Raw genomic sequence first — 14023 nt, 5'->3', positions numbered from 1 at the left:
CCAAGCCGGGGTTGTAAGATGAGCAATCCTAAACATGGCTCAGTTTAGGCACCAAAAGCCACATCCATGTTGTATCTGCAAGCTGACCCACGTTCACCACTGGACCTGGAAATGCTTAATAGGGCAACCTAGCTGTGTGACCCTGGGCAAGTCACTTAACCCCAATTACCTCAAAAAAAATTATAGGCAAGGGCTGAAAATACCTCCAGTCTCTTTATAAAAGAATACTCATGCAGCTTGGACAGATGTCTAGTAAAGGGTACCACTGCCACCCTTCTTCTTCCCACAGATGTGCTCCTGCCTCAAATGGCACAAGGTCCCACTCTAAAGTGGAGGGATAAGACAGAAAGAGAAAGAGGAATGTACAAGGAACCCCAGCTTCCTTCTAGGACCAGCCTGAGTTCCACCTCCTCCATGAAGTCCTTCCTGGTGGCTCTCTTATTCACACTTATCCTCCTTGAAATGATGTTCAATTACTTTGTATATAAAATATATTGTATATAAATAAAGTGTATAAAATTGTATATAAATTTATATATAATGTATATAAATTGTATATAAAGTAAATACTTTGTATATAAAAGGCAGTGTTGTGTAGTGGATAGAGAGCTGGTTTCAGAATTAGGAAGATCTGGCTTCAAGTTCATATTGGCTGTACGACTTCTCGATGTCTTAAGAGATGCTCCATGATGGAGGTGCAGACAGGGGCTGACCGTTAATGGTGGAGCAAATTTCTTGCCTGGGAGTCCTCATAACAGTAGAATTATAAGGTCAGTAAAACACACACATACACACACACACACACACACACACACAAACACAAACACACATACACATGCACACACACACATCCCTTTGTGTTTACTTCTTTTTCCTGTGTGACTCTATTCTCCAATATCTCTAGCATTTCTTTTCATTCTTACCACAGACACGCAAACCCATGCCCTCCTCATCTTCCCTACTGCAAGAGTGCCCTGAGAAGTCTCCCATCCCATCTTTCATACAGCTGCCAAAGGGATATTCCTAAATCACACTTGTGATCGTGTCCTTCTCCAGCTCAAGAAGCTTTGATGAGTCCCTATTGCCTGTCAATAATAACATCCAGATTGCTCCATTTGGCCTGAGTCTCTTTCCACTTCCATCTTGTCAGATTCATCATACATTATGCTCCACTGACCCAGTGTTTAAAATAAAGTGGTTTCCTAATGCAGGATACCCTATGCTGCCTCCATCCTTTTGCACAGAGCATCCCCCATCCTCTTTTTCTCCACTTGTGGAAATGGCCAGCAGGCTTCAAGGCTCTCTTTAGGTGTCCTTCATGATGTTCCCAGTTATTCCTTAAACACTTGTTCCTCAACCACCAATATTTTTAAAAATATATTTATTTGTATATAGTTATCTACATGCTTTACTTGTTTTTGCCCACCCTCTCAACAGAATATAAGCTCACTGAGGATAAGGATTATTTGGGGTTTTATTTATTTTTCATATTTACTATTTGAGGTTATCTTTCATATCCCCAGCCAGTAACTGGCACAGAACACACAATTTAAGATGCTTGTTGAATTGAATTGATAGCTTGTACATGTTATTTCCCCTTAAATGAGATAATATTTTTAATACCTAGCAAAGTACCAGGCATATAATAGGTACTTAATACATGCTCATTTCCTCCTCTTTTTTCAGTGCAATATAAGTTCCTTGAGGGCAGAGATGTTTGTATCCTCATCACCTCACACAGTAGTTGATTAATAAATGTTTGCCTAATTAAATTATAGTTTTACAGGATGACCTTTTAGCAAAATGTGAGTTCTTGAGATCTTTTTTTTTATTGTTGTGTAACTTCCACAGTAGCACTTTGCATAGTGCTAATGTACTACATGTTTTTGCCCGCTCTTTTAAAGCATGTTATATGTATTTGTGGGACAGAATGCCCCATTTGAGGGAGCAGAATAGGAGGAAGTTTTATAGATACTATTCTTACTATGCCAGTTTAGTAAATTACTTTGCTTTGAGTTAATTGTGTCTCCTGGCTTACTGATAAAGGAGAGCTTACCCCTGGGGGCTTGTGCACTCTAGTTTTTAAGCCAACATATCTGAAAATGTAGGAGTTATAGTTACCTTCTAGAGACCCAATGTGTGAGTTAAAGGATGCTATAGTAATAAATACTGATTCAAATTGAAGGGAGATCTGGTTTTGAGTCACTTCTTAGTTGGATGACTTTGGACAACTGACTTCACCTCTCTGGGCCCCAAGGTCCTTATTTGCAAAATGGGGAGGTACTTTATAAGCCTCCCCAGGGCACAAAATATAAGTCAATGTTAGCGTGAAGGCCAAACTCTTAATTTTCTCTCTCTATTTTCTTCCCCAAGTGGCTGTGAAACATGGCAAGCCAAGGGGGCTTCCAGGCTCCCACTGATCTCCATTGCACTCCTGCCTTCCACACAACCCGCCTCCACTTCTGGAGCAAGCAGGTTTCTGACAGTTCAGCTAACTTGCTGATTTGGAGAACTGTATTAGAACTAACTTGCTATATTGGAGAAAAGTGGCAGGAAGTGAAAAAACCACTTTTCAATGCAAATATAGGTCCTGAATAAGATGGGGTGAAGAAAAATGGTTTTCATCACCATCAAGTAGAATAAGCAGTATGGTTAGAGAGTTGCTGGCAATTTTGAATAAATATTGATGGTATGATCCTGGAAAGTCACTTAACCCCTTATTAGTCCCAAATAACTCAAAACAATGGTAACTTAAGTGATTAGCAGCTTTGTTAGAGAGTTGCTCTATTCTATACTAATGAAATCGTGAGTCTAATCTATATTAGAACAAATCATGAGTCCAATCCATATTAGAACAAATTATGAGCCCAGTCTGTATTAGAACAAATCATGAGTCCAGTAGATATTAGAACAAATCGTGAGTCCAGTCCATATTAGAACATTCCCATGCCTTTGCTCAGCATTCTATGGCAACTGCATTAGAGAGTTACAAATGCAGATTTGTTTGAAGGATGAGAGCCTTGATTACTGGTGTTAATGGATGGTGTAGAACATCAGGGAAGTCTTACTAGAGAAGGTGATATTTAACTTGTGCTTTCAAGGTGGGTAGATTTTCAACTACCATTACTACCCAGAGGCATCTGGGGGTGGCACTGCAGTGCAGAGTACTGAACAGGAAGACAGAAAGATCTGAATTCAAATGAGTTCTAAAACATATACTAGCTGTATGACCCTCACCAAGTCACTTTACCTCTACCTGCTTTAGTTTCCTCATCTGTAAAGTGGGGATAATAGCATTAGAATTGTTATAGGATCAAATGAGATAGTGTTTATAAAGCACTTTGTAAACCTGAAAATGTTATTTAAATACTAGCTATAATCATCACCATCATCATTGTCATTGTTTAAATTTCATTTTAATCTCTTTTTATGGCATTAGATAGAAACAGGCAATCACTATCACTATCCTGACAGTATTCTTTTTATTTAAAGTTTTGCTGATGATTACAAAGGTAAATAAAATAAATTTTTTTTTGTTTTGTAGTTGAATAAAAGATTGGGATAGGAACATGTCCTTTATGGCAAACTGTAGCCATCTAAGGAAATCCCAGGAGCATATAGAATGACAGATGGAACATGCCCCTTCATCCTGCTCCTATATGGAACTGGGTATCTCTGCTCTAAGAGTATGTCATTCATTCTGTGTGGTTTGGAATTGAGTCACAGACAGCAACAACTATTAAAAGGATTGTCCTTGAAGTTGAGAATTGCAAGAAGAAGTAGATAGCAAAACTATACTTGTGGGGGATCTCAAGCTCACTCTATCAGAATTAGAGAAATCAAACCATACACACATACACACACACTCACAAAAAATCAAACCACAAGAAAGAAGTTAAGGAGACAAATAAAACTTTAGAAAAGTTAGATATGGTAGAATTTTGTAGAAAATTGAATGGGGATAAAAAGGAATATACATGGAACCTACATAAAAATCTACCATGTATTAGGGCATAAAACCTTCAAAATCAAAGGCAGAGAGACAGAAATAATAAATGCAACTTTGTCAGATCATAATGCAATAGAAATTACAGATAATAAAGGGTTGGGGTAAAATAGACCAAAAATTAATCGGACACTAAATAATCTATCCTAAAGAATGAGTGGATGAAACAACAAATCATAGAAACAATTGATAATTTCATCCAAGAGAATGACAATAATGGGACAATATGCCAAATTTTATGGGATGCAATCAAAACAGCTCTTAGGGGAAATTTTATATTTCTAGATGCCTGTTTGAATAAAATAGAGAAAGAGAAGATCAATTAATTGAGTATTCAACTAGAAAAAGCTAGAAAAAGACCAAATTAAAAACCTCCAATTAAATACCAAATTTGAATTTCTGAACATAAAATGGAAAATTAATAAAATTGAAAGTAAGAAAACTATTGAATAAACAAAACTAAGAGTTGGTTTTATGAAAAACACAACAATAAAAATAGATAAATCTTTAGTTAATTTGATTAGAAAAAGGAAAGAAAATAATCAAATTAGTGTCAAAAATGAAAAGGGTAAACTTACCACTAATGAAGAAGAACTCAAAGCAGTAATCAGGAGCTACTTTGCCTAGTTGTATGCCAATAAATCTGATAATCCAAGTGAAAAAGATGAATAATTTAGAAAAACATGTATTGCCCAGATTAACAGAGGAGGAAATAAATTACTGAAATACTCCCATTTTAGAAAAAGAAATTGCATGAGCTATTAATGAACTCCCTAAGAAAAAAACTCCAGGATCAGATGGATGTAAAAGTGAATTCTACCAAATATTTAAAGAACAATTAATTTCAATACTATGCAAATTATTCGTGAAAATAGGGAAAGAAGGAGTCCTACCAAATTCCTTTTATAACACAGATATGGTGCTGATACTTAAACCAGGTAAGGTCAAAACAGAGTAAGAAAATTATAGACCAATTTCCCTAATGGATATTGATGCAAAAATCCTAAATAAAAATAAAATATTAGCAAAGAGATTACAGCAATTTATCCCCATGACCAAGTAGGATTTATACCAGGAGTACAGGGCTGGTTCAATATTAGGAAAACCATTAGCATAATTGGCTATATCAATAACCAAATTAACAGAAATCATATGATTATGTCAATTGATGCAGAAAAAGCATCTGACAAAACCCAACATCTATTCCTATTAAAAGCACTAGGGAGCATAAGAATAAATGGAGTTTCCTTAAAATGATCAGTAGCATCTATCTAAGACTGCCAGCAAGTATTATATTCAATGGGGATAAGCCAGAAGCAACCCCAATAAGATCAGGGATGAAACAAGGTTGTCCACTATCATCATTATTGTTCAATATTCTATTAGAAATGTTAACTTTAGCAATAAGAATTGAGAAAGAGATTAAAGGAATTAGAGTAGGTAATGAGGAAATCAAATTATCACTCTTTGCAGATGATATGATGGTATTCTTAGAGAACCCCATAGACTCTAATAAAAAGCTATTAGAAAATAATTCACAACCTTAGCAAAGTTGCAGGATACAAGATAAATCCACATAAATCCTCAGCATTTTTATACATTACCAACAAAATCCAATAGCAAGAGATACAAAGAGAAATTCCATTCAAAATAATTGTTGATATCATAAAATATTTGGGAATCTATCTACCAAAGGAAATTCAGGAATTATATGAGCAAAATTACAAAACACTTTCCACACAAATAAAATCAGATTTAAATAATTGGAAAAATACCTACATTAATCTACTTATCCAGTGCCTTACCAATTAAATTGTCAAGAGATTACTTTACAAAACTAGAAAAAATAATTTAAAAATTCATCTGGAAGAACAAAAAGTTAAGAGTTTTAAGGGAATTAGTGAAAAACTGCAAATGAAGGTAGCCCACCTATCCCAGACCAAAAAAAACATATAATAAAGCAGAAGTCATCAAAACCATTTGGATCAGTAGAATAGATTAGGTTCACAAGACACAATACTCAAACAATTATAGAGATCAAGTGTGTGATAAATCCAAAGTTTCTAGCTTCTGAGAAAAGAACTCACCATTTGACAAAAATTGCTGGGAAGATTGGAAATTAGTGTGGCAGAAACTAGGCATTGACCAACACCTAACATCCTGTACCAAGATAAGGTTGAAATGGATTCATGATTTAGAGTTAAAGAAGGATACGATAAGAAATTAGGAGAATAAGGGATAGTCTACCCCTCAGATTTACAGAGAAGGAAGGAATTTATGCCCAAAGAAGAACTAGAGTATTATGAAATGCAAAATGTATAATTTTGATTACATTAAATGAAAAAGATTTTGTACAAACAAAACTAATGCAGCCAAGAGTAGAAGGGAAGCAGAAAACTAGCGAGGGGGGGCGGGTTTACAACCAAGGTTTCTGATAAAGGCTTAATTTATAAAATATACAGAGAACTGACTCAAATTTATAAGAATACAACCATTCTCTGACTTATAAATGGTCAAAGGATATGAACAGACAATTTTCAAATGAAGAAATTAAAGCCATTTCTAGTCACATGAAAAAATGTTCTAAATCATTATTGATTAGAGAAATGCAAATTAAAACAACTGTGGTACCACTACACATCTCCCAGATTGGCTAAGATGACAGGAAAAGATAATGATAAATGTTAGAGGCCATGTGGGAAAACTGGGACACTAATACAATGTTGGTGGAGTTGTCAACTGATCCAACCATTCTGGAAAGCAATATGGAACTATACCAAGGCTATCAAACTGTGCTTGCCCTTTGATCCAGCAGTATCACTACTTGGTCTATTCTCAAAAAGATCATAAAAAAGAGAAAAGGACCAGATTTGCAAAAATATTTGCAGTAGCCCTTTTTGTAGTGGCAAGGAACTGGAAACTGAGTGGATGCCCATCAGTTGGGGAACGGCTGAGTAAGTTATGCTATATGAATGTTATGGAATATTATTGTTCTGTAAGAAATGACCAACAGGATGATTTCAGAGAGGCCTGGAGAGACTTACAGGAATTGATGCTGAGTGAGTTGAACCAAGAAAACATTCTACACAGCAACAAGAAGATTATGTGATGATCAATTCCCACATTTATCATATTGCACAAGAAAAATCAGATCAAAAAGGGAAAAATGAGAAAGAAAACAACAACAACAACAACAATAACAAAAAGTTGCAAATACTATATTGTGAGACACATTCAGTCCCCAGAATCCTCCTTCTGGATGCAGATGGCTCTCACATCATTATTGAAAAGAGCCCTGTCCATCAGAATTGATCATCATATGGCATTGTTGTTAAAGTACATAATGATCCCCTGGTTCTGCTCACTTCACTCAGCATCTGTTCCTGTAAGTCTCTCAAGGCCTCTCTGAAATCATCCTATTGGTCATTTCTTACAGAACAATAATATTCCATAACATTCATATACCATAACTTATTCAGCCATTCTCATCCACTCAGTTTCCAGTTCCTTGTTACATAAAAAGGGTGACTGCAAATATTTTTGCGCATGTAGGGTATTTTCTGGGATTGCTTTTTCAAAGAATTTCCTTTTCTCAAGGCACTGATTATGAGGTGCTCAGAGCCACAGGTTTTTCTGACACGAAGACACTAATTTCAGCAATGCCATGTTGCTTATTATTATTATTGCTATCATTGTTGTTATTGTCATTGTTACATTGTCCTTAAATGTTTCACTAGAAATGTAACATTAAAAACCAATTTAGCGACTATCCTGCCTTAGGAACAATTTACATTCACATCAGATTAATTCCTTTTCATGCAATGGACTCCATGGCCTGTACATAGATAGATGCTTTTCCAGAATTATATTTTTAAATGAATAAAAAAAATGAATATATTGCAAAGGAAAACCAGTTATATTGAAATCGTTATCATTATATCTTAAAATACACACTCAGAGGTCTCAAGTTTAAATTAGTCTAAATGGTCTCACTGTTCTCTCTCCATTCTTACATATATTTCCTCATCTAATCCCCCATTTTTTCTGATCTTGCATTATATTTCATAATCATCTCTCTGTATTTCTTATGCATCTTCATACTGGTTCATTTGAAGTGCATTTCAAAGGTGTTTCAATGCATGAATGGACCACAGGGTTTTTTTTCATCGTCCTCTGACTCCTGGACTTGTTTCTTCCTGTTTTTTTGAAATTCAGTTCAATGTGCCTATGACCATTCTGGGGCAGTTGACTCATTCTGTGGTATTTTGCTAGATTCTTGACAACATTGTCTTTTGCTGGTTGTTGGACTAGGGCCTCTGAGGTCCCTTCCAATACCCAGAGCCACACCTCTCTTGAAATGCTCTCAGGACATGGATTCTAGGGACTTTTACAGCCTAAGTAATTTTCTCAGAAGACGATGAACTCATCAGGGACTTTCACGTGGGGTTTTCCTACTTTCTAGAAGCATCACCTTAGAGCAGAGCTATTTTCTACAAGACACTGCTTTCTTTGGGGGCTTTAAGGTCTGGCTCTGGGTATGAGACATCAGCTTGCCCAGTATGTGTTGGCTGGCTCCATGAAAGTCCCTCCCTGAGCTCAGTCACAGACAGACACGTCTTACATAGAAAATAGCCGAGACCCAGAAAGACAAGATTGTCCTGCATCTGCTGAGGGGAGTTTGTTTTCAGGGGCTTTTATACTCTTATTCAAGAGGGTTCTGCAGCGATCTGTGCTGATAAGGCCCTCTGGTGATTAAGAAACTGAATGTGGTCTTAGACTGCAGCAAGAAGGGCATGGTACTCAGCCCCAGGAGGGTATTGGTTCTGTCCATCTCTGCCCTGGGCAAATCACATCAGGAGGCTTTTGTTTAGAGCTGGCCATCACAGTTTGGGAAGACTACTGATGAGCTGGAGAACTTCCAGGGTAACAAGATGGTGAAGGGAAGGAAGGAAGGAAGAAAGGAAGGGAGGAAGGAAGGAAGGAGGGAGGGAGGGAGGGAAGGAGGAAGGGAAGAAAAAAGGAAACCTTTGAGGATAGGGACTTTTTTGGCTTTGCTTCCCCAGCAGGCCCTGACACAAAGTAGGAACAATAAATGTTTGTTGATTGATTGTGGTGGGGATTGGTCTCTGAGATCTTTCCCATCTCTGAAATTCTATGATTTGGACTGAATAGAGATCATTATCCCCATTTGACAGATGGGAAAAATTGATTCAGGGCTAGTATACTTAATAAGTAAGAATGAGGGCTAGACCTTAGGACTTCAGCCCCAGCTGGGTGTTTTGCTCCTTGCTTCTCCTGCTGCCTTTGGAGGTTTTCATGGCACTTTCACAAGGGTTGTCATTAGGAATTTCAGCTCTTACACCCTAGAAATTGTGAAGCTTGCTCAAGGCCACAGAATGGGCAAGACCAGGTCCCGAGCTTCTGCTTTTGCCTCATCCGGGACCATTCCAGGATTGCCACTAGGAAGAAGTCTGTCCACACTGTGCGTCCACACTGCCTGAGGCAGCCAGGGCAGAGGATGATGGGATGGAGCCCTGGTGGTCCCAGCTCCACCTGTACTTCCTCTCTACCAGAGCCCTTGTTCTGAACCAAAGGCAGATGTTTGAATTTCTTCCCGCATGTTAAACTCTGTGTTTTGCACTGTTCTCAGCTCCACCTGAGGAGGCCCCGGGAACAGGCAGGAACCCCTGAGAACAGCAGGACACTTGAAGACTGGCCAGGACAGTGGCCTGAACATGTGTCATTATGAAGAATAAGGTATCAACATAAACTAGGGGAAAGACATCAGAAATGTTCTGGGGAGAAGCGAAGGCAACACAGCAGGGAGGAAGGAAGTGTCTTTGGGTGAACACAGGGGATGTTGGACAGCTCCACTCCCCACCCTGCTCTAAATACCTAAATATCCTGTTAGGCCCTGGATGAGCCTGGGTTTCTGCCAGTTGAATGATGGCGGAACTGCACAGCCTTGAAGAGGCTCCTGATGGGTGAGGGCTCAGCACGTCTAGCTGACCAGACCCTTCCACCACCCCCTCTTTCCTTCATCATGTTCACAGTGTGCAGTCTCCCCACCCCCTCGGCCTTGGGGAAGCCAGGAAACCAACACTCTGCTCCCGGGGAGCACAGACCAAAGGTGCTGGGGCTCAAATCTCTAACCCTGGAACTTTCTTGGCCAACAGCCCTCCCTGAGCGCTTCCCTCTAAGTCTTGTCTTCCACTAATGGAATATAAGTTCTTTGAGGTCAAGGACTGACTCATTTTTGTGCATTTGTCAGCATCCTAGCACCCCTCCTGGAACTTTGTAAGCACTTCCTAAATGCTTCTCCCCTTCTCTTTCCCTCCTCTTCCTCTCTCCTTCCTCCCACGGGTCACTGTGGAGCATTGTTAGCTGTCCCCAAGTGGCTGAGCTACTCTGGCAGAGGCCGGATCCATACTGGGAGTTCCTCAAACAATGAAATCACGCACCTGGAGCCCAGCGTACAGGACACGGTGTTCACCCAGCTTTTGGCCGAAGGCCCATTGAAGGGGTCCCCACTATCTCCCAGATCTCCCTTTGGCGTGTTTCTCTAAGGGTTAGGAAGTTTCCTCTAAAGCTCTAAAGCTGACTTTTCACAACTGTTCCCTATAGGTCTCCCATCTGAGACAGAGGAAAGGGGAATGGTTAGAAATCAGAAGATCTGGATTCAAATCTTGCCTCTGCTCTGTGATTAAGGCTCTTTTGTCTGCCTTCAGACGTTCTCAGCCACTGGAACTAGCTCAATCCTGCCCCCGAGCTGCACTGACTCAGTGACCCTGGGCAAGTCTAGTGCTTATTCTCTTCATCTCAGTTTCCTGCACTCTAAAACTGGCCTTTGGGCCCAACAGCCTTGGAAGAGCGCCTTTCAGATCTAGGATCTTGTAAACGTTCTCTCTCTGAACCTCAGTTCCTCCTCAGGAAGACAAATCTTAGACACTTGCCAGCTGCAGGATCCTGGGCAAGTCACTGCATCTATTTGCCTCATCTGGAAAATGAGGATAATAATAATAGTTCCCTGGGGGAGGAGTGATGGGTGAAGATCAAGTGAGAGAAATCTGATAAGTGCTTAGTATAGTGTCTGGTAAATGGTAGGAACTTAATTCTCCAGTCTTTTTTCTCTCCTTTTTCTCTTTCCTTTCTTCCCTCCTTCCCCCTTTCTTCCCTTTTTCCTTCTCTTTCCTTCCCTCCTTCCTTCTTTCACTCCTTCCTTGGTTTTCTTCTTTCCTTCCCTCCCTCCCTTCCTCCTTCCTTCTCCCTCCCTTCCTTTCTCCCTCTCAGCCCCCCTCATTTCTGCTGGAGTAACTCTGAATCTGGTGTCAGAAGACATTGCGTCAGCCCTCATTTGAATCAATCACTGCTTGTATGACTCTAGTCAAGTCCCTTTCCCTCTGTGGGCCTCAGTTACTTGGCAGAGTTCTCTTAATGCGTCTATTTTTCCCTATCCAGGGAAAAATCGGGTTCTGGGAATCATCCTTCCAGTACAGCAGAGTAAAGAGCTGGATTCAAATCCTGTCTCTGTTATTTATTGAGAGAACTTGGGCACGCCCCCCTTTCTGGAACAGTTGCCTCTGCACAATGAGGGTCCAAATGAACTTCCAGATTTTCTGTGACCCTGGAAGTCGTTTCTAATTGGGTTAGTCTAGTACTTGCCATCCTCATCAATCAATCAAGAATGTATGAAAGGGGGGGGGGGGAAGCTAGGTGGCGCAGTGGAGAGAGAGCAGCAGCCTTGAATTCTGGAGGACCCGAGTTCAAATCTGGTCTCAGACACTTAACACCTCCTAGCTGTGTGACCCTGGGGGAGTCACTTAACCCCAGCCTCGGGGGGGGGGGGGGGGGGGGGGGGAAGAAAAAAAGAATGTATGAAATGCCTACTGTGTGCACTGGGGATCCTGGGGGCTATGCATGACTCCATCTCTCCTCAGCCCTACTTTGTGTAACAAAGACTAATGCTTATATTTAATTACTTGTGATCTATTTGTGTTCATTAACTTTATGTCTTCACTGAAATCGACATACTGACATATATATGCTAGATCTAGCACTATTATCTATTGACCCCTCGGGCTCCGGGCGGGGGGGGGGGGGGGGCAGGGCCAGCGGAGCCCCCCTGCAAATGCACAGCCTTGCCCCTCGGGGGGAGACGCCCTAAGGTCAGTGAGTGGCCCTCGGGCTCGGGGCTCCCGGGTTCCAGGCCAGGAAGGTCTGTTTCCTCGTCCCCGTCCTGGCCCATGCTGTCCACAAGTGACTTCTGGAGCAAGCTGAGTGTGATTTCCCGGAACCGGGGCGGTGTCGGCGTCCCCGGCCTCCGGCCCGAGCGCTCGGGGCGTCCCCTCCGTCCCTCCCGGGCGACCTGAGCGCGACACCTTTACTCCGTCTCCTCTCCCGCTCCCCCTCGAGCCCGGCAGCCTCTCCCTCCCACCCCAGAGTCCACGTCCCCGACGGGCGGAGCGGTTGGAGAGGCTGGCGCGGTCCCTTCCTCGCCGGACCCCCCCAGCACCGGCCTCGAGCCCCCCCAGCACCGGCCCCGGCGTTTCCCGCTACCCCGAGTCAGAGCAGGGCTCGCTCGCAAAAGTGCCCTTCCCGTCGGGGCTCTCTGGGGGCGCGTGGGGGCGCTCGGAGACCCCCGCCCGGAGGGCGCTCCAGTCCGCAAACGCGCCCCGAGGGCTGTCGGAGGCAAGGCGCCCCGAGGCGTAACTCACCAGCAGCAGCAGGAGCGGGGGCTCCCGGAGGCTGCGGCCGCTCATCGCTGCCCTCCGAGGAATTGAAAGTAAAAGGACAGAGGGGGGCAGGCCGGCTCCGGCGGGCCCCACCCCTCTCCTCCCCCACCCAATCCCGCTGCTCGCTGGGCCCCTCCCCCGGGCTCCCCAGCGGCTCCCTAACCGCGGCAGCCCCGCCCGAGGCCCCGAATTCCTAAGAGAGACGTCCCCGGGAAGCGGGGAGCGGGCCCGCCCCGCCCAGCTCGGAGCGCGCGGCCGCGGGGCGGGGCGCTCCCTCGGGAAAATGGGAAGCCTGAGCCCGGAGCTACTTTCCTGGAGAGTTCTAGGGAGCAAAATCCGTCCCGGGGCAAGCTTCCGTGCCTGCGGCCACCCGGAAGCCCCCTCCTCAGAGAGGGTCCTCTCCCTCCTCCCCTCCCCCTCCTCCCCCCAAGCTTTTCAAAGCGCTTTGTGAAATTCCTAGCAACATCACTTCTTAAAGTCATAACGTGGTTCCTCTAAGGCCCTGACTGAACTCCTGTATGGAAACTGCTTCAGCTAGTCACAGCCTCCTCCCCCATCTTCAAGAGCTGGCCCTCCTCCCTCCCTCCCGCCTCCTCCCCCTCCCCTGTCCCGAGTCCCATTGAAATCCCAAGTCTGGTGTTAGAGGAAAAGAGAAGAAAGGCGGTGGGGAGAGAGAGAGAGAAGGAAGGGGACAGAGAGGAGGGAGACGGGGTGCTGAGACAGGGGAGAGAGAAGGAAGTAGAAGAGGGAGATAAAAGAGGGGAGAAAAAGAGAAAGAGGGAGAGAGAGACAGAGAAACAGAGACAGAGACAGAAAGACAGAGAGAGACAGAGACACACACACACACACACACAGAGAGAAAGAGAGAGAGAGAGAGAGAGAGAGAGAGAGAGAGAGAGAGAGAGAGAGAGAGAGAGAGAGACAGAGAGAGACAGAGAGAGACAGAGAGAGACAGAGAGAGACAGAGACAGAGACAGAGACAGAGAGACACAGAGAGAGAGACAGAGATAGAGAGAGAGGAGACAGAAAGAGAGAGACAGAGACAGAGAGACAGAGAGAGACAGAGACAGAGACAGAGAGACAGAGACAGAAAGACAGAGATGGAAAGGGACAGAGACAGAAGACACAAAGAGAGTGGGAGAGCGGAGCTGGCGCTGCTGGAGGTTTCCCGCTTTGGAGTCGAGGTTCAGTCTGACTGGTAGCCTCTGGTGTGTGACAGGCAGCCTCTGAACTCCGGTTTTCCCCAGAGAGGGAGCCGGCTGTTGGAGACTCGCCTTCTCTGGGA

At 43.0% G+C, this 14023-nt stretch overlaps 1 protein-coding gene across 2 annotated transcripts in view; it reads right to left on the bottom strand.

The window, feature by feature from the left end:
* FAS (Fas cell surface death receptor) overlaps positions 1-12837 on the bottom strand; it is a 40333-nt gene extending 27496 nt beyond the window's left edge. For both annotated transcript variants that reach the window (XM_074297104.1, XM_074297105.1), the window contains exon 1: positions 12721-12837. In XM_074297104.1, coding sequence (XP_074153205.1) covers positions 12721-12765 — 45 coding nt within the window. In that variant the 5' untranslated portion in view covers positions 12766-12837. The remainder of the gene's footprint in view (positions 1-12720) is intronic.
* Positions 12838-14023: the final 1186 nt, after the last annotated feature.

This window comes from Sminthopsis crassicaudata, chromosome 2 (genome assembly GCF_048593235.1).
Source record: "Sminthopsis crassicaudata isolate SCR6 chromosome 2, ASM4859323v1, whole genome shotgun sequence".
Classification (NCBI taxonomy): domain Eukaryota; kingdom Metazoa; phylum Chordata; class Mammalia; order Dasyuromorphia; family Dasyuridae; genus Sminthopsis; species Sminthopsis crassicaudata.
Note: the sequence above shows the minus strand (reverse complement) of the source record. Positions and strands in the feature narration are given on the sequence as shown.